This window comes from Chlamydotis macqueenii, chromosome Z (genome assembly GCF_036417535.1).
Source record: "Chlamydotis macqueenii isolate bChlMac1 chromosome Z, bChlMac1.mat, whole genome shotgun sequence".
Lineage (NCBI taxonomy): Eukaryota > Metazoa > Chordata > Aves > Otidiformes > Otididae > Chlamydotis > Chlamydotis macqueenii.
In genome coordinates this window covers 30,222,342-30,247,164 of record NC_141593.1, presented here as the reverse complement: position 1 = coordinate 30,247,164, position 24,823 = coordinate 30,222,342, and the positions used below count along the sequence as shown (strand labels likewise).

Below are 24,823 nucleotides of genomic sequence, written 5' to 3'. Positions count from 1 at the left end.
AATGATAATATTTGAAGTAATAACAGTTTCCTAGTAGGCATACCTATATAACAGATTGCTTAGGTTTTCACCTTGTAAACTTAACGGTACCTTTCACAAGCTGAAATGATAGGATTTTTTTTTTTAATTCTAAGTTTGACAGTAACACCAAAAGATACAAACCAAAAAGGCAAGAAAGTCAATAACAAGTGTAGAATTAATTTGTGAAATTATTCTCATTAGCTGAATTCTCATTGTTAGCAGAAAGCAGATAGGAGATTATGTTTTTCACAATGTTACAGTGGCATGTTAGTGAGGATTCGAACTGCATGGCTTCCCAGCAGTGTATCAATACCATATAAAAAAGTCTGTATGGTAACAGAAGAGAAGGAGAAACAGGATAAAGGTAGGATAGTTTCTTGCTCTTGTGTAGGAAGCTATTGGAATCGGGAGTTAGAAGGTACATGAGGGCATAGAGGAAGGAAGTTAAAATACTCATAGCATTGGTTCTATTTTTACCTGGAAACAGAAAAGGGTAGTCTGGTAGGCACACGGCTCATTTTTAATTGGCGGATTTAGAGCTTCCTGAACACCTTAAGGCAGTAAAGTATCTTGCTGGAAAAAATGATCCAGAGAGGAGTGTGTCAGGAGGCAAATGCCTAGATAAATGTAGTGTGTCAGCCCCTCCATCCTTATCATGAAAGCATTGGTGCATAGTAAGGTGTTTTGGTCTGATGTCTTGATTTTCACAACCTCTGCATAAACCTGTAAACTAGCAAATAACTTCTGTGGTACGGTATGCTAATGACTGTTCCTCTTTGAGTTTGCTTGTGGGAAGAAGAAATATGTAAATGATAATGCAAGACATGAGAGAAGAAATGAAAACTGCTCATTCTAGCTGAATGTGCAAGCTTTTAACTGGGTTGGAATTTTGCAGTTGTGGTCTGTAGGTACCAGCGAACCTTTTAATGTTTGACCTGAAAAATGTCATATCCAGTTATAAACACAGTGCAAGAACACTAATTAATTAATTATTACATGACGAGAAAGGGAACCATCTTCTAAACTATTGGCATCTGCACTGTCAAACCTTATTTGTCACTTGACTAGCACTTGTTAGGCTGATAAAAACTGAATGCAAAGAGTTATCATTTAAGGAATGGTTTAAAACTTTATATAAACCAGTCCAACATTTGAATGTGTGCTACCTGGGGTGATTTATTTGCAATCAAAAAAAAAAAAAAAAGCAATAGTGGAACAATTTTTTTTTTTAGATTTTTCTCTATGATTACTGCCAACGTTAAGGTCACTAAGATTTCCTGGAGTGCAGAGCTTTTTTTCGTACAAGGTAAATGAACAGCCATTCAGCTAGGATAGCCATCATTTCATTTGTCTGTATATTTTCTTTCTCTACAACTCCCATTGATCAATATCATTGATTGGTAAATTTTCTTAAGCTCAGAATTCTTATTAATTGTTGTCAGAGTGGCATCTGAGAGAGCTGAGATTGATGCATTTGGTCTGTTAGCAGAAGTCCTCAGCTGTTTGAAGGGAAAATCGGCTTCTGGGAAGAATAACTGGTGGCAATACATAGAATCATAGAATCATAGAATGGTTAGGGTTGAAAGGGACCTTCAAAGGTCATCTAGTCCAACCCCCCTGCAAGGACCAGGGACATCCCCGACTAGATCAGGTTGCTCAGAGCCTCATCCAACCTGGCCTTGAACATTTCCAGAGACGGGGCATCCACCACTTCTCTGGGCAACCTGTTCTAGTGTTCTACAGCCCTCATTGTAAAAAATTTTTTCCTAATTTCTAATCTAAATCTACCTTTCTCTGTTTTAAAGCCGTTACCCCTAGTCCTGTCACAACAGGCCCTACCGAACAGTCTCTCCCCACCTTTTCTGTAGGCCCCCTTGAGGTACTGGAAGACCACTATAAGGTCTCCCCAGAGCCTCCTCTTCTCCAGCCTGAACAGCCCCAACTGTCTCAGCCTGTCCTCATAGGAGAGGTGCTCCGGCCCTCTGATCATTTTTGTGGCCCTCCTCTGGACCCTCTCCAACTGGTCCATGTCCTTCTTATGTTGGGGGCTCCAGAGCTGGACGCAGTACTCCAGTTGGGGTCTCACCGGGCAGAGCAGAGAGCCAGAATCACTTCCCTCAACCTGCTGGCCATGATTAACAAAGTGTAAATACAGAACTTAGGAACAGAACTTACTTTGTATGAGACTGAAACATCTTTCTGCTCTGTACTTCTCTTTCGTTTGGGTGTAAGTAAATGTAGTTTACTGATAACTGGCAAAGATTCTTAAAGCATCATGCAAGCAATAAAGGTTTACTCTTAATTACCAATTTCAGCATGGACTTAAAATATTTACTATCCCATGAAAATATAGGAACTGTGACAAGATCTTGGTTTCTGTATGATTGTCCTCTAGAAGCTGGGTTGTGATTATTTTAATTTCCTTCTATCTCTTTAAAAAAAAAATGGCAGTTCGTGGTGTTCTTAAATATCCTTAACTTAGATAATGTCAATGTCTTGAGGGTTTATAAACTGTTGCTTAATATACTATGAACTGCATTTCATATCACTAAATTAAAACAATTAAGCATTTAGAAGGCCAGAAACTATCATACATTATCACAAACATATATAAAAATTATATACAAAGCTCATAGTATTTTACACTTCTTTTTTATATAGGTACATGTATGCAAATAGTAGAAACAAAACTTCATGACATTCAGTCATATACATGGTTATAAAAAGACAGTTGTCCATCTGAAGATTTGATTCAGTACAGTTGATGTCCAAAATCTCCATAAAATAATTCATGAAGAGATTTTTAGGAAACATGGCTCCATTTAGCACACAAGTTGCATATTCAGACCTTCAGTGTATTTTCTGGTCTTGTGTATTCTGTACTCTTTTTCATAGTTCTTCTACTCATTCCTGTTCATTCATGCCAAATGTGTGATAAAGGATTATGTATAACTAACAATAATCACATCATGGTGAGAACTGTAAGTCTCTTTTTTCCTCTCCTGATTGCCTAACATTGTCCTCAGAAGTTACTAAAGGTAGCCCATGCATGAAACACCTTTAAGACAGGGAGGGAATGACTGAAAATCCTTGAACGTCTGGCACATTTTGACAGCAGGTATCATAAAAATCAACTGCTCTTATGTAGGTCTGTTACTGAGACATGTCATCTTCTACCCTCAAGTCCCACCAAAGAGAAGAAAGCAGCTTTCTAGCTCAGAATTGTTCCTGAGGAATCCCTTACTGTGCAGAGAGCTAAGACATAGTAGTTTCTTTGGCCTCAACAGGATAGATGTGAATTCATTTCGGCTTCTGACTGACTTAACTCAGAACCTGTGAGGAAGCACAAACCTTGCTTCTACCTGAAAAAAATATTACTCACCTAGTCTGGATATTAATTCAGTGCTGTTATTTCAAGCTTTGTCTTTAAGCATATTCTAGTCCTTTTATAATAAGTCCCTTGAAATAATGTAACGACTGAGCATCTTAGTCCAGATTCTGGACATTCCTTTTCTTATATTTTCCTAGTGATGCAAGACAGACATTGAAATGGCCAGCTGAGGATTTCTCCAGCCTTTCCGGTAGCTAGCACAGCTAGCTATGCATGGCTTCATTGCAAAGAATAACAGCATAGCCTGGCTAAGTGAAAGAGCAGAGGACAGAACAAACTGTGTTAATAGTTTAAATGTAGTAAGTTTTTATATAAACTACAGTTTATAATAATAGTTAATAGGAGCTCCATTGACAGAGTTGGGGGAAGGATAGAAAGTTTACCTGCAGAGTACATTAGAAGTATGTAAGGCTTATTTTCTTTAACATTATTGTTTGCCCATAAATTCACCTCTGTAAACAGAATAGCAGCAGCATGTTTACTGAGTTAGAAATCATGCTACAAATAAAGCTTGAATTCTTAGGGGATTCATCATCTCTAGTAATTTACATTTTTAAGAACATATATTTCTAGAACATGTTGCAATGTATTTTATTTCTATTATAGTCAAGCCTGAAACTGCAAGATGCAAAGATGTCATATAAAAGCATTCCACATTCTCAATTGCTTGTAACAGGTGTTAAAGGAGTTTACGTATTTCAGGGCACCAACCTCTTTCATAAAAGCTAATGTTCATATTCAGAACAATGTGCTGTTCAAATCCGTGTTATGAAAATTTGAAACTTGAATACCATAAAAGTAAACACAATGCATGAAATAGTCCTTCATGTTTTCCCTTCTGTGTTCATTTCTTTTAGTGCTGGAGTTGGCAGGACTGGCTGTTTCATTGTGATAGATGCCATGTTAGAGAGAATAAAGCATGAAAAGACTGTAGATATTTATGGCCACGTAACTTTAATGAGAGCGCAAAGGAATTACATGGTTCAAACTGAGGACCAATACATCTTTATCCACGATGCACTACTGGAAGCAGTGACATGTGGAAATACCGAAGTGCCAGCCAGAAACTTGTATGCATATATCCAGAAGCTGACACAGATAGAAACAGGCGAGAATGTCACAGGAATGGAACTGGAATTTAAGGTATTGGGATTTTGTGTTGCAGGGAACCAAAAACAAATCGGGAAGCACTTAATACGGCTCTTTTCTTCTCCAATTGTTTCCAGTAATCAAAAGATAAGACGTCAGCAGGCTAAATTTTTTAATTAGGATGACCATCCTTTTTAAAGTGTAAAATTCTATCCTCAATTGATGTTCAGACAAGAACCATTCAGTGAGGGTAGTTTAACCCTGCTGTTCCTTTGTTGTTTCAATAGCTTGAAATGTGTGTTTGTGTAATGGGTTAATAATCAAATTTGTCCATATGCATTAATGGAGCAGACATTAAACTTGTGTAAGGTTTTAAAAGAAGCTTTACAAATATTTAGGTAATGCAATAGAACATGGAAAAGTAAGCATCTAAAACTGTAATTATTTGTTAAAGGATAATGAGGAGAGATCATAAAATCTGATAGTGTCATTTGGTTTTGTTATACCTGGTCTTAATTATTTTGATTTATTTTCAACAGCGTCTTGCTAGCTCTAAGGCTCACACTTCAAGATTCATCAGTGCCAATCTTCCATGTAATAAATTCAAAAATCGCCTTGTCAATATTATGCCATACGAGTCTACAAGAGTATGCTTGCAGCCAATCCGAGGAGTAGAAGGCTCTGATTATATTAATGCCAGTTTCATTGATGGCTACAGGTACTAATGTTGATGTGTTCTCATGTGGACTATTTAAAAAGTTTATAAAATTATTTATGTCATTATATTGAAAATAACAAAATTTAGTATTATTATCTATGCATGCCATGTTTGATTGGGTGGGTTTTTTAAACATTAACAAAAGGTTTAGGTTTTCAGCCACGCAAGACAGGAAAATTCTGTAAATGATGTAGAATCTTAAACGTTATATTTTTACTTACCTTTAAACCATTGAGAACTCCCAGTATGTTTTACATGCTGAAAGTTACTGAGATTTTAAGCATATTCATGATCTGGAACCTCTATTTCTTCACAAGTATTCTGCTTAAAAAGATACATAGAAATAACATGAAGGAGATACAATCTCTGAGTCAAAGTGATAACCTGTGATCTTGGAACACTGATTACCGCTAGACCTAGTGCCAAAAGCATTTTATACATAAACAGTTATGTAACCCACTAGTATCTTCATGACAACTTGGAGCATTATGCCGTCAGCTGACTTAAGCAGCTGGTAGAAAAATGCATGAAGGAAAAGCAGTATAGTTTCCCTAAAGCAGTTTAGGTGTACTTGAGTATCTGAAGCCACAGAGATCATTTTCTGATCCCCTGTTCATAACTGGAAGCAACTTTCATCTCCGCTATCACCCACACATGTGTTTCTGTTGATTGAAGGAAGCAAGAACAACGTGAACTGGCCATCATCTTTTAAAGCTGCTGATCCAGATGCTTTTTATAACTTGGTGGTAGCTTCCACTAGTAGGATATTAAGGCCTGCAAATGCAGTACAGTCCATTCCTGAATTTTCTTCCTGCATTACTTTTACTGGAGGCATCAAACTGTTGAAAGAGAATTAATAAAGAAATGGCTTGATGCTGTATTTCCTAAACTTAATAGATTGTTAGACAGTTATTTCTACAAAATGAACTAGCACAACTAAGTGTTTCTTAAGTGCTTTTTACAGCACACAAAATTGAGCTATTAGATTTGCATTAAAATTTTAATAATAATGATAAAGACATACATCATAATATTAACAGAGTAATTTCCTTCTCAAAGTTCTAAAAATAAAAAGCCATACTTTGATTAAACAATCATAATAAGGTTTTAATGTGCTTGTTATTAATAGCATATAATTTTTTCCTCTAGATAATGTTTACATATAAACAGAGAACATGTGTATCAGTTCCCTTTTTTGATTAAAATATTTTTCTTAATTTACTTTTTTTTTTTTTTTTAGACAACAAAAAGCTTACATAGCTACACAGGGTCCTTTAGCAGAAACAACTGAAGACTTCTGGAGAATGCTCTGGGAGCATAATTCTACAATTGTGGTCATGCTCACTAAGCTACGAGAAATGGGCAGAGTAAGTACTAGTATAATATTCCTTTACTAAAATGTCTGTTATAATGATTTTTTTATTAAAATATTTCATTGTTATGAGAATGTCTAAAGATAAAGGTGAGATTTACGTTCCTCCTTCTTTTGAAATATTGGTGGCATTGTTGGTCACCACATGTAAGGTTTTCCAATCTGTAAATGTGTTGCAGTAGACAAGCTAGACATGGCAGTTTTTTAGTGGTACAAACTGAGATTCGGCAACTAATTTTTCATGTTGATATTCTGAAGTATGCAGAGAGAGCATTCCTGTCTATTGAAAAATGAAGATTTCTTTTTTGGAAACTTCACTTTTGCAGTGTCTGTTTTAAACAATGTTAAAAGAAAAAGAAAGTGTGGTATTTTTTAGATCTGAATGTCTTCTGTGTGTTCAAAGCACTAAACCTTACATTTCAGCACCTAGTTTACAGTTCTAAACTCATTGAAGTGCTGCTCTGTGTAATGGAAAGAATGAGACAGTTTACTTTCTGGACAGGATTACATCAAGATAAGTGAAATCTGAGTCGGGCCATGTATTTGGAGAATAGCAATGATTCATGACATGGCTAGTGGATGCAGAGCTACAGTCTTGACTGAGGCTAGGGGAACTTTCTTCAACAGGGAAGAAGAAAGAAAAATGAAAGTGGCCTCAATATTTAAATTCTACTCTGTACCGAAAATTAGGCTAGGGATAGCTCTTGTCACTGATAAATAATAGAACTGAGAAGAAGTATAAATTAGTTCAGATGTACAGCAACCAGAGAGAACCCCTTTACAATGCAATACTGAAGATCGTTTTTTATTCTAGGTGTGGAACTTCATGTTCACAGCAAGACAAACAGTTCATATTCCTGTCACTAATGGCACTTTCCAGGAGTATTACACTTAACTGAGTGAAAAAGATTTTATACCAGTTTATGGTAATGATCTCAAGTAACAGGAAATGTATTTTGCTTCATTATTTTGTAGGAAAAATGTCACCAGTACTGGCCTGCAGAGCGCTCAGCCAGATATCAGTATTTTGTGGTAGATCCAATGGCAGAGTACAACATGCCACAGTATATTCTGAGGGAATTCAAGGTTACAGATGCACGGGTAAGTTGACATAGCATTACTAGTTCACGTAACTTTAAAAGAAAATGTCAATTTATTTCTTTTCCTCTCTTTTATTATTATTATTATTATTATTATTATTATTATTATTATTATTATTATTATTATTATTATTATTAAAATCCTACGGGTGTAATTTACACAAGCAATAAACAAAAAGCAGATAAAGTTATTATTAAATAAATGAGATCTTTGTGTAAGAACAATTGACTTCATTCAGATCTAACATCTAAGCAGCACAGCTTTGTAAAGTTCTGAATAACTATTTGTGCTGAAATATATTAGATGATTTGAGAACCATTTTCCCTTTTTTCCTCATTTCCCCCTTGATCATTTTTGGGGGCAATTTTTGTCACTTACAGCTTTAAATATGTTGTTTTGCACCACCCTCTAGGCTGAGTGAGTATGAAGGTTAATACATTGAGATTTCAAAACTGCAAAGCAAATAACATTTGTAAGAAAAGCTTGACAAGCTTTGCACATCATAGTTTGATTTTTTGCATAGCATATTTTCCCCACTCTTGTATATCTGCAGAGTAGGTACATGCAGCTGTGACCCAGCATCCTCATTTTCATACTGCATTTCTTATCTGAATTCCTGAGTCCAAACCTGAGCACTGGTGTAAGATTAAATATACATAAACTTTAAAGATATATTTGGCATTTCCCTGACTTTTGCTTTCTAGCACTTTAATCTGCATGGCAGGAAAAATTACTGATAGCCTCCATTTCTGTAAGCGCTGTAGAATACTATTTGTTCAAGCAAAATAGTGGGATATACTGTCCAGGAATAACATGAACGATTACTCGGGGTTGCCAGTCAACATCCAAAATGTAGCTGGACTACTGCTTTTAACGTTGGCTTCAAGGAAGATTAAGTATTACTGATGATTAGCTAGACACTAACCAAGTCATCATATGAACATTTTAATTTGGCAAATGAGACTTTAGTGTGTGGTTTTAAAAAGAAAATGTAGACACACTGGATCTGATTTTCATTCTATATGAAATCTAGTGGGGATCATAGTTTCTCTAATCCATTTGTGCTTAACAAAAGTGGAGAAGAACAGACTCCTAACATCATTCTTTAAAAACACTTGTAAGCATAGCAAGTCAAAGCCAATTTCACTACAACTATGCTATAGTTTTCATAGATCATCTATTAAAAATCTGTTCCATTTCAACTGGAACAGGTCTTATATGACGTAGTTTGCTAAGCTCAGATCACAAAATGATAACAAAAAGCCACAGATATAGTTGTGTCTACAAACAGTATATATTTCCAAAAACATATTTCAAGAATTATAATGAACTAGGCTATTTATTAAAGTCTGTTTACTTATAGCTAGTAAACCAGTAAAAAATCTGAAAGGGTCAAATACCTTAATTTGACAGAAATAGTTTTATTAGACCTGATATTAATACACCTGTTTTTAAAAGTGTCAAGCATACGTGCACCTTGTTGTGACATTTTACAGTGACATATCATTGCTTCTCAAATTTTAAAAATCTCTGTACCTTGATTGTCCACATTTTGTTAAACAACACACTGGCAAGCTCATAGGGCCATCTAAAATGTTCTGTGTGTGCTGGGAAACTGTAGCTCCTTCCAAATTTCCTGGAAGCAGTGGAGACTTCTTATCAAAATGTACATTATAATTTTCCTGTAGTTAGGCTTTTGTGGCTGTCACACCCAGTAATTCAGGTCATCTAGATAAAGTATGGTATTCAAAAATGAGTAAATGCTGCAGCGGTTGTAACCAGCCTCTCTCTCTTATCTCCAAAACCATCTGAACTGTTAGAATATGTTCCATGCTCTGGCAAAGCTAAGCCAGCCAATTATTCCCCAGGGACAAGAAGAGAAGCACACTGCCTTTGTAGGTGTCAGCAGCAAGTGGCTGGTGTGGAACTCCCTGTTATTTCTGAAACTGAGCTGTGAATTGTTGTGAGGTGAAATTGACCTCTGAAACTGTTTCAATATACTGCTTCTGACTGCTTTATACTCACTTTCTCTGTAAACTCCAGAGGTCAATATGTTGGGGCAGTCTCATTTAAGGCTAAACTATTAGTGATGACTGTAAGAGAGTATTATAAATTCTATAGTCTCATCAAAAGGCAATTGAATATCCCCTACAGGGAGCAAGAAGAAATCCCAACAATCAGCCAATCAATAGGATCATACATTTAAAGCCCTCTGCTCCACACAAGGATCTGAAAGTTCGTATTTTGATAACTAACTGTGGAAACTGTCACAATATTTGAAAGTAAAGATTTTAATAAAATCTGACATTTGTATTTGGACTGCTATTGGCAAGCATCTCATTAAAAGAAAGCAGTACTGTTTATAATGTCAGTAGCAAAGGGAACTGTGTAAGAAATTGCAGTTCAGTTCCCAATATGCCTTGGTGCTAGTCTAACATCAGACTAACTTTACTTCTGTGCTCATTAAATAGCATTAAATAACAAAATGTTATTCCCATTAAAACTAAATCAGAACAGTTTTTACAGAGTTGCACTGGATTATTGAGTTATTATGATCATTAAGTATACCAATACAGTTGATTTAGGCACACTTGAAAAACAATTATTTACCATCAAATTTATTTTGCACACTTAAGTAAAGTAGTGTGTTTCTTATCTTTCCTACTCCTAAAAAGTACTGTTATTCTAGTATAATTCCCATCAGGGTCAGAAACTGGTGAAGAGCTTCCGTCTCCTTAACCAACATGTTGCAAGTGAGTCAGACTTAAGGTTTTCTTTCTTTGCTTTAGAAGAATTTGAGGTTATTTTGGGGAGAATCAATCTATTGTTTTGGCTTCTTGATTAATTAATGTCATGTGCCTAAGATTGTCTGAAGGATGCAAACTCATTCTGTCTTCATGGGAGGAAAATGGGATCACATAGACTAACAAAATGCCATTTTGATGTGTTGTAGCCTACAAGAAATAAAATTGGGTAAACCTTTTCAAACATATTTTTTTCAAGTGGGCAAAAATGTTTCACTGAAATAGACTACTAAGTTGTCGCAGTGGTCTAGTGGGAATATAAGAGATAGTAAGTTAAAGAAACGTATATGTGTCCTCTCATGGAGCAGTGGTTGGCACATACACCCATTTTCTGTTTTCCTTACTCATCTGAGACATAGGAGGCAAAAACCCACAGTACCAGAGGAAATACAAAAGCAAAGTATCCAGTTTTCCTTTGGTTCTTTCTAAAATCACTTCGGTTGCATTTCAAAGGTAAGTAATAGCTGTGTGCTTGTGGTAGAGAAAAAAAAAATATTCTTGCCTCCAGCATAACTTGTTGCCTTTGAGGGGGGTATCCTAAAATCATTTCAATTTTTCATTAGTTTCATTTAGTAGAAGAATATTTTGAAGATATGGCATAATGGGTGCTTAGGAAACCTGTCCAGAGGCATTAATTCACATCAGTAGCTCATGTTCCCATGCTTTTATGCCCATGCTTTTAAACATTTCAGCTGTGCAGATTGACAGTGTCAAAATCATCAAGAATAACACTTGAAAATTTAGAACATATTTACTTCATCCATTTGTATTGTATTTTTTTATTTACGTGTTCTGACCATTTCCACATTAAATAGGCATACAGGAGCAGTTGATGTTTAATACTTCCAGTGGCTTTATTCAAAAATAAGCAGGCTGAAGTATTCCACAGTATTCTACAGTTTTAAACAGTCCTATTAGTATTCCTAACCAAAGGGAACGAACAGCTTCAGCTGACTTGTTCTGAGAGAGGAAGCCCTTCTTCTCGATTTTGGACTGAGTCCAAGCTGTAAGTGAATGAAATTACGATGATTGAAGGGAAGTTTATGGTTTGTTAAATAAGTGGCTTGTCTTGACCCATCTTCTTCCAGGTGAATGTCCACCTTGTAGAAAGCACTATACTATTAAAGATATCATCTGCAAAGATGGCAATGACTAAACTGGTCTTATTGGTGAAGATATTCCTGCCATGCAGTAGATAAGCCTATCTAGGACATGGAGAGTCAAATTGGATGGCCTTATTTTCCCTGATCTGTATTTGAAGGAATTTGCAGACCACAGGATTCAAAACATAATGTATCAAAAAAATCATATAACCTGGAGAGATTGTTATGTCTTTAGCCTCAGACATGCTTTTTACACAGACAGAATGTCAGACAACTCTCCTATCCAGTGCAAAAGGGAATCTATGCAATATTATTAATTAAACTGTGCTTCATGGCCAATGTGTGTCCAAAAGCACTAGCCAGTACTGCAGTTGAAAGAGTCTGCATAAATGTGATCCTAGTCATTCCCCAGTTCCTCTCAGTGTTCTTGGCTGACTGACTTCCAGCCACTGAAACGTGCTTTTGGGATACATTACTTGTGTCTTTTGTTAAAGGATGGACAGTCCCGAACAGTGAGGCAGTTCCAGTTCACTGACTGGCCAGAACAAGGAGTGCCAAAGTCTGGAGAAGGATTTATTGACTTCATAGGCCAAGTGCATAAAACAAAAGAGCAATTTGGTCAGGATGGACCAATTTCTGTTCATTGCAGGTAAGTCAACAAAGCCTCAAAGCAACTCATATGCAGATTTGGTTTTTTTTCTAACATTGATTGCTGATTGCAGCGAAGGTGTATATGTAAATGGAGTTTCACGGGTGAACTATCAGAAAATGTAATCAAATAGATTTTAAAAGAAACACATAGGACTGCTTTATGAAATAGGAACTATTTTGTGATATCCCTTTTACTCAGAAAATGTTCTTCTGAAATATGTGGAGGCATATTATTTTTTCTTCACATAAAAATGTCTCTAATGCAGGGTAGAAACGATCTGGTCAATGCTACACATTGAAAGTGGTAGGAGGAACGTTATCACAGGCTGCTATATCTGATATTTCTTTTCCACTGGAAATTAAAAGTGAGGCTTTTACATTGGTGGGAATTACTAGCTGTAAACAAGCTAGTTACACCTCAGTAGCACATTAGTAGCAATCAATATAAGACAAATAAAAATGGTAGCTGTCTCAAGAAAGGGAATGGAACAGAAAGTGGTGTTTAGAAACTTTGCCTGTCCAAAAAAATCATTGACTTTTGTATGGGTGACTTCTAACTTCAGAATATAATGCCCATTTTTTGATATGATGACTTCCCTTAATTCCTTTACAATTGATATGTAGATGAAAACAGCTTGCAGGGTGTATAGGAATAATCCAGGCTGGGCTTTTTTAATATTCTTGTATTTTTTATTTATTTTCTCTACAGTATTCTAGAGTCTATAGCAGATGGCCAAAAGTAATGCCTTTATCTTTTATCTCTTATTTAATAAATTGTTTTCTATAAATTCCATTAGGATTTTAGATACTCATTTTTGCAACATTAAATTATTTTTTGGTAGATGAAATGTTATTATTTATATAACAAAGATGCAAAATATTGATCTAGGTTCCAAGTCCTTCCTGCAAGCCAAGTAATACCCCAATACTAGCGTGAAGACAAAATCAACATGTTTACTAGAGCATATGAATGTACAGAGGGAAACAGGTTCTTCCTTTACAAAGCCAGGAGCAACTAGAAATTGTTAAAACACCAGTGTATTTTAACAGAGCTCCTTATGTTTCCCTAATCTGAAAAAAAATTTAAAAACTGGCAAAATAAATATATTGGACTACTCAAATCCTACTTTTTTTGTGTGTGTGTGCCTAAAAGACTTTATTGCCTGCTAGGGAAAATAGCATTGCAGAACAGTGTTTGGGATTCATTTGGCAAGGGAAAATGAAGGACAACCGTGATAAGAACAAGCCTTATTCTTCCTGACGTTAATGAGTTTTGAGAGCAGAGGAGTAATAAGTAATATTTATGCCTTTATGCAGACATACGTAAGAAGGCGAAGTGATGGTATTCTTTTAATTTCTGTGTACCATGCCAACTTGTCCACTTGTGACTACAATGAAATACTGCTTGCAGTAGGTTATGCATCCCTTCAAAATGCATGTGATCTTTCATGCTGAAATTATGGAGATTTCTGCCATTGACTTTGGTAGAAACAAAGTCAAATCCAGTATAATTCACCACGGTTTGGTCTTTAAATATCTTATCATCATTGTAATGACAATTTAGAGGCTGGTAATGCTAATCATTGTTAGTGAATTTACATGAATAGGAAATGTCCCTAGCAAATTAATAAGTTTATTTGTTTATTTCAGGGAACATAAGATCCTGTGTACCTACACTTTCCTAGTCTTTGTGGAATTATTGTAATAATGCATCCAGTTTTACCATTATGAGTTTTTAAGGATTTCTGTTGTACAGAGAAATTCTTCAAATGATGAACTCCACTAGTGCCACTTCCATGTGGTTTCCATCCCACTCTACACATGTTTTACAAGTTTGCTTTCTCTGTTACACAGTAAACCCATGCCACCTACAATTTTGAAATATTCTCCTTCTCTGGCATTTTTTTTGATGTGTTGCAATTTTAAAATTTCTAAACTCATTAGGCAGTTAATTAAAAAATAGTTAAAAGACCAAAGGACTGTTCAACTTGAAGTAAAATTTTCACTTCAAGCAACTTGAAATATTTTTAGTCTTGTTATTCCAGCTTTTAGCTGGAGAGTAAGGAAGACCACCCTTTCCCAGCATGCATCAAGATGTGTTTTTAACAACAAACTCTTCTGTCTTACAAAAACATCACTTCCTCATGGCTCATTAAATCATCCTAACTTTGGTTTCTAACTGTTTAAGCTTTGATGAATCATACTATGTCATTGGTAGTGCCTTCACCATTTGTTAAATTCAGGATTCTTTGAAACTTATGTCACATTGCTTCATTAAATGTAGTAGAACTCAGTTTGCTCTTTGGCTTGCACTGAAGGAAATCAACTGATCATTAAAATGCTACTACTGCTGATGTGGACTTCCATCACTATAGAAATCCTAAGCACCTTCTAATAGGAATTGATACAATTTTAATATATATGTGCCACTTTCAGAGGAACAGGATCAGTTTCCTACATACTTTACCAAAATATTACACTTGATGGCTAGTTAGGATTTGCAAACATTGAGATCCTTCCATATGAGTCTTCCTCATTAAGTAGCTTCTCCAGATACTTTTTCATTTCTGAAGAACACAAGACAACAAATTAATTCCCTCCTTTTGCTAAATGAAAGAGTTCTGAGTAGTTTTTTTTTAAAGAAATAAAGATTTTACTAATGTGTGAGGCTAGAAGTCCTCACATGTGTTTAGAAAATCATACTCTTTTTGTTGGACATATTTAAATGGTTGAGCAGGAGCAGGAACAAGGAGAACGGAAAATGGTTATCTGCCTTCACTCTGATGGTCACTTTCTGGGCTACTTGGTTTAGATCACACTGTTGTCAGCTTTATAAGGTCCAAGCAGGTTCCAGTGCTATCTTTCCAGGATTTTTTCAGCATGTTTCTTAAACATTAGCTTCCTAATTTACCTTATTAGAGAAGGAGACTTTACGCTCCAGTTGCTCTAGATGTCTGGAACCGTTGTCATCAAGAGCATGACATTTTGTCAAGAAGTTGTGTCTCAATTGTCCTTTCGCTTAAGCTCCCTGTGGGCACAGAGGTTATACAAAATTGCTAAATCCAATGGCATGTATTTACTAGCCCTAGAAAGGCACTGATCTAGATCAAACACTAAAATACCATCATACAATTTTATTTCCTCACTATTCTTCTGAGTTCACTGGATCTGTGTCATAGTAGATATCAATGTTCAGAGTTATTTAGTCTTTCCCTGCTACTTGTATTCTTCCACTCTCCTGTCTAGTAAATAGGCCTCATAAGTCTCCAACTTCCCATGCCTATCTGATCGGAAAAAACCTTGTGAAATTATTAGCATCAACAGTGAGATGATGGGGTGTTTAATTTCCACCCATACAAGTTCAGACTTAGAAAATCTCTTTTTTTCTGTGTAGTTACCTGTCTCTTTGTACAAGAGTCATCCTCATTAATAAGTGATTGTATAATTTTAATAACTGATAGCTGTTGGGTCTGTTGATTACAGGAATTTCTATCACTTCTTGGGGGTTTTAGCTAACAACAGAAACTCAAGACAAAACAGAGAGCAAACAAGCCATATATCCGAAGAAGACATTTCAGATTAATGTAGACAAATATGATGTATATATCAGTATTGGAAAGCTAAAGATCCAGACTTGAATAAAAGCTATGTCTTAAGGCTTTTGTTTATCCATTATTTAAATTATAGTGTGTATGACCAATTTCAATATTAATTGAAAATCCACTGACGAACTCAAAGTAGAAGGTAAACTAACACACTGAAGATGTGCGAAACACATTCACATATATGTGAATAAGCTAAAGTAAGAAGTAAAATACATTTTGGCATCATATTCTCTTGTCGACTCCAGTGTAAGTTATTGGCAACAAATGTTCTCATTTGCAATGCAATGATTATTGTATCATCTATTCACCATGCAATGATTTTTGTATATTATCTGGATGAACCAATCAAGTCACTTTGCAATGAAGACTGGAGAGTCAGGAAGTACTTAATAGTCTGAAGTGTACATATGAAGTTTACTTGAGCACAGTTGCTCTTCCAAATGCAATGTGGTAGTTTGCTGTGGAATTTTGCTTAGTGAGCCTTTCCTCATATAGAAATCTGTACACATATGGTATGTTGTAACCACAGGTAATTTGTCAGACAATTCTTTCAGCATTAACTGTCAATTAAATTTAGTTTTTTCCTTTCTTTTTTTTTTCTTTTATTACAACAGTGCGGGTGTTGGAAGGACTGGAGTATTCATAACCCTAAGCATTGTGTTAGAAAGAATGAGATATGAAGGTGTTGTAGATATCTTTCAGACTGTCAAAATGTTAAGGACACAGCGGCCAGCCATGGTACAGACAGAGGTGAGCAACACAGTATCCATATACACTCATGATGGAAAAAAAGAGGTACTTCCATAGCCAAAAAATCCATAAATGGAGACTGTATAAAATGTGCTTACATTTATATCTTAAGTAACGTAGTGACTATATGATTACAGTGTCAAATAATGCCATAAAGTTACTGCAAAGACAATTTCCTGTTAGACCAGTAGATACTGCATGCTAGGGAAGAAAAAAAATCATTTCAGTAGTGGATCCTAATTTATGATAGTTGAGGAAAACCATCTTCCAAGAGGCATTACCCTTTTTTTTTTCTAACCTTTGTTTCCTGGCAGAAATGTGTGGTGATAAAGAAGGAGGCAAACTTTCTGCAGGTGGACCCACTGATTTTTTTGTTCCAGGAGCAAAGCGTTGTTCAAGGCTTCACACTGACAATGTATTATTTTCTTGGTTTTCTTGACTGTGTGTCACCAAGCAAGTGGCTGTTTGGCCTGAAAATCATAACGGTAAATTCAGCATTCAGGAAAACTATAGTGTAAATAATTCCTGTGCTAGCAAGCGTGCCATAGAGAAATAAGGAAAGGGAAAAGCAGTATCAACTGATTTCCTGGGCCTGGATGCTTGAAACTGTGTCATGTCATAAAGAATATTTAAACATTTTCAGTTGTGCTTCATTTCTACTTGAATTTCTGAATATTGAAACTTGAACTAAGGCAGAGCCAATATGTTAGGAGAACCAAACAAAAGGGCAAGAAAAGGGAAACAGTTTAGGTCATACATTTATATATGTATAATTTGATTGACACTGGCCTTTAAATTACAGTCTGTGAAATTTAAAGTGGTTCCCCAGAGTTTGCCATTTTCCACAAGAAAATTAAACTTGTTCAATAAAAGCTGGGTAGTCTTATTTTTGAGAATACAGCTTCATAAAAACGTACCTGAAAAACAAAGAGACTTATTTTTAATCTTGTCAGTTAGCCAAGTAAATCACTGTGACCAAACTGAAGAGTTAATTCCATTTTTTTTCCCATTACCATCATTCTTCTGGATAAGCAAAATGAAAAATGACTGCTTTCTGTCATTTTTGTTCCAAGAAATAACTACAGTATACAGAAAACCTATGCTTCTTGTAGCCCACCTGACAAATACAGAGTTCAGCTATGCAATATATTCTCCCTCCTACTTTGACTTATTTCTGTATGCTACCCTTCATCCTTCCTGCTGAAAGCAGAAGTGTTGTGTACTCATTTCTTTCAGGATTCTGTGGAAAACAAATCTTTCATTCAGTAGTATAAACTGCCAGGAAATCTAATCCTTATTCAACAAAGCGCTTGAACTCCATGTGGACCACACATAGGCTTAAAATTTATGCATATGTCTAATGCATTCTCCCACTGTTCCAATAGGAAACAGAACAGAACTATTCGTGATCACACCACTACATTGAAGCAAATATCTAATTAGTTTCCTGGTCTCTGAAAGAATTTTAATTGTGATCTTAACAAGTATAACCCATGTGGGGTTACCACATAGCACTATCAGATAAATAAGCAGACCTTCTTCGTATTTTGGATGACTTTGAGAAGCAATTTCTCTTCTTTTTTTTTTTCTTTTTCTTTTTTTAACATTTAAATCCTGACTGGCAGTTGCAAATGAGTACACAGATGTGCCATTTTAATATAAGTATGCAATATTACATAAATCTGCAAAAGGACTGCTGTGTGGCGGTGAGAATAACATGAAATGCCAAATCTTAGATTCACCAGAGGTATAAGCAAATCTCTTGCCACACTAAACTTTTCGTTGCTTCCAGGTGTGGGTTGAAATGCAATCTGTTTCATGTTAATAAGGTGCTTTAGCTGCGTATTTCTCTCTTAGACCTTTTTCTTGACACAAGCTAAGATATCTTCACATCTTCATCAAAGCCTATATTACTGAAAGGCTGGGATTCCCTTTGCTTCCTTAACATGATTTTTAACCTGATGGTTTTCTGTACAACATTCCATATTAAGGCTGTGATGGATTTTGTCACTTACTGTGTTGTATTTGCTATAGAGTTAATTGGATATTTTGCTACTTATTTTCAAATACATGGGGAAGAAGAATCTTAGCATGCTCCCATAAGAAGAAAGCTTTATGCTGATGTTATATTTATCCAGAATAACAAACGGTCCGTGGGTGGACATGTAGTCTCTGCACAAAAAGAAGCTGCATTCTGTGGAAAATGTTATTGCATTAAATGAGTGTGTGTCTTCATCTTTTGTGACTCAGACTGGTTTTCTGTTGATATCAGCAAGAGAATATTGCTGAACTATGGATGCCTCTGTGGTGTATTTTTCTGTAGCCACAAAGTATTCACTCTTAGTTGAAAGAAAATAGAAACCCACCAACAAGCTGGCTTTTTGATGCTTTTGTTTTCTATCTTTTTTCTCCAGGATCAATACCAGTTCTGCTATCGAGCCGCACTGGAATATCTGGGCAGCTTTGATCACTATGCAACATAAAAACCCATCGCGGATTTTTATTGCAGGCCCTTTAAGATCCAGAGAGCCGCTTCTGAGCCATACAATGTGCTTTAGAAGTACTTCTTAACTCTTAGCGAAGGAGCGATTATTGGGGATATATAAAATAAAAACAAACAAACAAAAATAAATTTTGGGGATATATAAAACAAAAACAACAACAAAAAAAAGCCCAACCCTATTCCATGTGGACCAAGAATTCACAGTTTAATAACCTAACCATAATAAAAGAATCCTGACCACTGAGGCGTCTGAAGGATCTCATTTACAGATACCTCAAGGGTTCGACATTGAATGAAGTTAAAGAGAAGAGGAAATTAATCAGGAAGAATTATCATCTTGTTCAGGATTGCATGCTTTTGCAAGGAGGAATTTTGAGAGAACTGCAGTTCAGTGCAAGCTGTTTGTTAAAAGGTTGGGTCATGGCTTCTCAAACAAAGCGGACTCTTTACTTCAACGTTACCCCTTATCGCCGTACTGCTCATCATAACACTTTAGGGAAAATGTGGGAATGTTTAAAAAGAAAGTCATTGATTTAGTTTTTTAGTATTGTAAAGATACTGCTGACCTGTGCTTCATTTTTAACTGTGTAAACTTTTTCCTTTTTTTAACAAGAGTTTATCATTCAATGAAGTGAATTAAAGAAAAGGTTGCATAACTGTTCATCTTTTTGTTTAAAAACTGTAGATTTTTTTTTAAGCTGTAGAACTGTTATCTGTAATATTGTCCTGTAGAAATGTTAAATAATTTGAAAATTTGCACATTTTTGTGCAGTCCTGTATTTATCTACAGTACCACAGTCTTGTTAGATATTACTTTTACAGTTTTTTTCCGGTTTATTTTTCTTTAAGAAAATATTCATTGTAATCAGTTAAATCAAAATGGGGCTTTTTGTTTTCTTTTGGAATCAACAGGGAGGCGCAAAGTATAAAGATGCTGCTAACACACACACACACATGCACATATATGCACATACACACTCTCACCCTCTCTCTTTCTATATATATAAGTATATGTATGTATTACTGTCTAACCTTGTCTAACTCTCTGTAGAGTTACAGAGATACAGATAGGTAGATATTCACACACATACACGTAAACATATAAATTCTTCCATACCTGGATTTATCAAAGCATTGGGGAAGTTTTTCAGCATACTACTATTATATTAAAGTACTATTTGATCATCTCCGCATTTCCAAGGCCCATAAACTTCTGTTACAAAGGGAAATGAGGAATGCACATCATTGATATTTGAACATCATCTCTATCCCGAATAACATTTCTATCCACATTACCACTTGAACACACACACATGCACATTCACAGATGCACACACATGCACACAGAGTATGTGATTTAGGCTTCCAGTGAAGTTCAATATTTGTAACACTATAGTGCAATAAGAAATCATATTATTAAACGTAGGAGATGTGCATGTGGGAAAGGTCAGTGCATATCCCTTTAGGAGGGGAGAATGTTGTAATATACTAGGTATTAAGATGTTTTAAAATTGTATCCAATAGTATACTGTCTATAGTGTGCGCTATATAATTTACATTTATCGTATATAACAGGGCAAAGCCAAACACACATTGCTCTGTGAAATCAAATGTTTTGTGGCATACAGCATTGTTTGGGGATGCTGGGTTTTAATTTTAATTTTACATTTAGAGTGCCTTATATTTGATGCCTATTTTCAATAGCATTTCTTTAAGTTAGCCTTCATTTGTATTTAGTTCAGTTTGTTCATCTCTCTGTTATTCTTTTCAAACATTTTAATACATGTATCAGACAATTTTGAAAATATGCATTTCCAGTTTCTAATCAAGTATGGATGGTAATAAATGATAACCCAAAACACATAGGTAGTCAAGGCCCTTTATCTTTCCAGATTTCCAATAACAGACCAGTCCATAAATTAAAAATCTGTTTCTCGTTGGCTTTTCAAACTCACTGTGTCACTGGTTATAGTGTTATCATTGCAGAGATGTAGCAGTACACTAGCAGTACTTGATATTAGCAGTGCTCATGCATCTTTCTTTTTTAAAAAATTTTAGGCCAAGTCCTGCTCATTCATTTGTGTTAACAGATTGCTAAAGTCAAATCATTGCTTTCAGTGAGAGGGTTCATGTAAGGCTAGCAAGACTGAGTCCATAGGATATATTTGAGAATGACACTAGATTTTCTTCCGGGGAATGAAGAAAATTCTGTAAACAGCACAAAGTACTTTGTAAGACTCTTAATAGGATGTCATTTACATTGACCGAGGTTTCCATCATGCTTTCCGCCATTGTCAGTACATGAGTATCAAAGGAATTATTTCTATGGGGTTTCAAGTAGGAGCACTGGTATGGCTTGTCAGTGTGACCTCAACATTTTTTATTCTTCTTCCATTTTTCCCACTGTTAGCAGAAAGAAAAATATGAAAGACCAAACTCTAGCAAGCATTGTATTTGAACACTTTTGTAAAGAAAGACAAAACACACACAAAAAAAAAAAATCAAAACAAAAATATAAGTCTATATATATGGAATAAAAGTACTATAGAAGGCTACCTCAGAATGAGATTCTATAACTTACATCTGAACCAGAGAAGAATGTGCACTATGTTTCTTTTTCTTCTTCTTTCTTGATTTGTATTTTAAAATAATTATTGAAGTGCCAGGTTATGTGATGTGCTCATGTTCTTCAACTCCAATATAGCGTATTAGAAAAACACAATATTCAGAAAAGTATCATTTGGAAACATAGACTAGGGAAAAGTCTTGCACATTGGGTCTGTAAAAAGATCTGAGCATTCCCCCTAGCACACTTGCAAGCTTCAAAGAAAATACAAGAATAATAATAAAAAAAAAAAGCAGAGCCAATTTGTGAGGAAAACTTGTACAACTAAATATTCCTTTTAGTTTTTATGTTTTTCAAGATAACTGTTAGCATCTTTGATGTGCATTCCACTTTCTGTATTCTTATATATAGTCATTCTACAGTTAATTTAAATTGTGAGCATCTTTGTCTACATACATCGTACATTTCCAAGCTTAAAATTGGTTTCATCAGCATAACCAGTACGGTGCTATTATTTACATTTATATGTGTAGTTTTGTCTAGTTTTGTAATTAGTTGCAATGGGGCAAAAAAACTCACAAAATATATAAAAACGATTTTTACAGAAGTTTAATTTAGCTCTTTTTTTTAAAATTATTTGAGTTGTTAAATAGTGGAGAGGATGGCTGAGGGAAGGAATGACCCTCTAGGGAGATTTGCACTTTGTGTATATACCTTTGTACTATGCACTGCCCTATTGATTCTACACCCAATAATGTTATAACTTGAACCCATCTGTAAGAAACTGCTTATAAAATCCACTTGTGTGTATTTAAATAACACAGAACATGTAAAAAGGAAAAAAAGATGTTTGCAATGACTAAAAAAAAAAAAGCAACTGCTTCTTTCCTTTTATTCTCTCCTATTTTTTCTTTATTTTTATTCTTATTTTTTTTCTTATTTTCTTTTCTTTTTTTTTAGGTTTGTTTTTTTTTTTTTGGCCTTTTTTTCTTCCTTGGTGCCCTGATACTCCACAGATATCAGAAGGCTGCAGGTCTCATCATAACCATCCATTATGTGGCTTTGCCATTCAAGCTTGGAGTGTCTTTACAAAGATAATAAAAAATTGTGTTCTTTGCTCTTGTTTTGGATGCATAGACTGAAAAATTTAAAAAATTACCTTGTAAAATGGCTTGTTAAAAAAGATACAATTACCTCTAATTAGTAGTACGCGTAAATGTTTTACAGAATGAAAGGCGTGCTTTTTATTTTCTTACTTCGTTACATTGGTGGCGAAAGAAAGTCTGTATGAAAATCAGTTCTTTGCTGACACAAGTTCCATTTGTTACAAATGAATTCTAATAAAATGTCAGTGTTATGCAGCCCTGGTCTTCTTTCTTAAGCAGTACTTTTGAAACCGAAACTTGTTTGGTCCCTCTTGGTGATAAAGGAGTTTAATTGGAACTACAAAGCAGTCATTAATCTTCTTAACTAGCAGCTGGACAGTGGAAAATGCATTTTGTGGTTAGCAAATATATATCATCTTCAGCAGCGAATTTTGAGCTAGCATAGGCAACCTCTTTGGCATAAATTCCCATAGCTTCATGAATTTAATTGAAATTATCACACTTTACATGCCTCAGGAGTTCCCCTTTGTGCTTTAGAAATGTATCATTACACTGAGAAAATAGACTTCTGTTCATTCATAGGTGCAACCCAAAGAGGGCAAAATATCTGCATTAGTGGGGCAAATTGAGAAATTTTCAGTCCTGCAGATTTGGCAGGTTCTGACGTAGATCCAAAGTCACTGGTCAGAATTCAGTTACTGAAATTGTGGCAAGCAACCATTACAGATTCGTGACTCATTTCTGCTCTGCGCTGCATGTGCAGCACGTGCAAATGTGGGTCTGTGAAGCTGTCATCCAAATACTGTGCAAGTGTTTTCAAGCACTTCAAGAAAGTTTTAGATGAACATGCCAAGTGTATTGAGGCAAGCTACAGGGGGCATGACATGGCAATCCAGTCAAGGAAAACACAAAAGATTCTTTCTCTGTTTGCTTTTTTTGAAAGAGGGCAGGTTCTATCTCTGAGATTACTCTCTTAGCAAGGTAATACAATCTGTTAGGGATTAGTATTACATACAAGTTAATAAACAGTTCTCTGTGCTGGAAGGATGTGCAAAGACATTAACATTAGACTGATTGCTAAGAACTTGTATTGTTGTTAGCTTAATTTCCACATTAAGATGGTGATAATAGTATAAATGGGAAACCTTGGTTATTCTTACAAAGTCTTACTAACTTTTTCCACTGACTTCTGTGGATTTTATAGTTACTGCTTTGCAGGCTGCCTTTGGCTTGAACCTTTTTTGCATAGTCTGTGCAAGGTAGTTTAAAGCTGTGGTATGTAAGGGTTTCTTTAATTATCTGAGTGGCTTTAGATGGTGACCTTTAATGTCAGCATTGACTTCTTTGGATTTTTCTGTTCTGTGCATCTAATGTGGGCCAAAATAAAGTTTGAAAATGAATATTGACAAAAATACTTGGCTATGCATGGGTTAATACATTTTAAGTTAATGGCTTTTAACAAGACTCGTTCTAATTCGTGCTTGCCTTACACAGAAAAAAAAATATTTTTATCTCATGTACTTTGAGGTCATTGAAGGTAAGAAATCCTGTAGAGATGTGAAATTAACCCATCTCAAAGCAAAACAATAGCTATAGACTTTCAAACACACTAACATTTACATCTTTTCAATATTATACAGACACTTGGACCAAATTCCCAGATTCTCTGAATCTGTAGTGTTCTTTTACTCTCATATATTTCAAAATGAGACAGTCAATCCTGATTCTAGAGCAAGAGAGGATTTTCATCTGTGGTTTGTATTTCTTCTCCCACTGCCTGCTTCTCACAGTCTGTGCAAGCTTATGACAAAAGTGAGTTACTGGTAAAAGTGTAAACAAAGTATTGAAAAATGTACTGTTAAGGAATACATAGAAAGAATTTTTTCACTAACCAGAATGTCCAGACGGTCAGTATACAACAGATCAGTACCCTAAATAACATTATAGCCATCACTGGTCAAGAAAGGGATAGAAAAGTGTCACAGAAATTGGTGAGTCTTTTTTTTTCTCAGATGTGAACATGACCTTTTTCTTTCCTCTTAA

General features: G+C 35.3%; 1 protein-coding gene across 1 annotated transcript in view; it reads left to right on the top strand.

The window, feature by feature from the left end:
- Positions 1-23,035, top strand: part of PTPRD (protein tyrosine phosphatase receptor type D) — a 371,958-nt gene extending 348,923 nt beyond the window's left edge. The window contains exons 32-38 of the mRNA XM_086770018.1: positions 4,270-4,555; positions 5,041-5,219; positions 6,460-6,586; positions 7,567-7,692; positions 12,094-12,248; positions 16,470-16,605; positions 19,020-23,035. Coding sequence (XP_086626144.1) covers positions 4,270-4,555; positions 5,041-5,219; positions 6,460-6,586; positions 7,567-7,692; positions 12,094-12,248; positions 16,470-16,605; positions 19,020-19,088 — 1,078 coding nt within the window. The 3' untranslated portion in view covers positions 19,089-23,035. The remainder of the gene's footprint in view (positions 1-4,269; positions 4,556-5,040; positions 5,220-6,459; positions 6,587-7,566; positions 7,693-12,093; positions 12,249-16,469; positions 16,606-19,019) is intronic.
- The last annotated feature ends 1,788 nt before the right edge of the window (positions 23,036-24,823 follow it).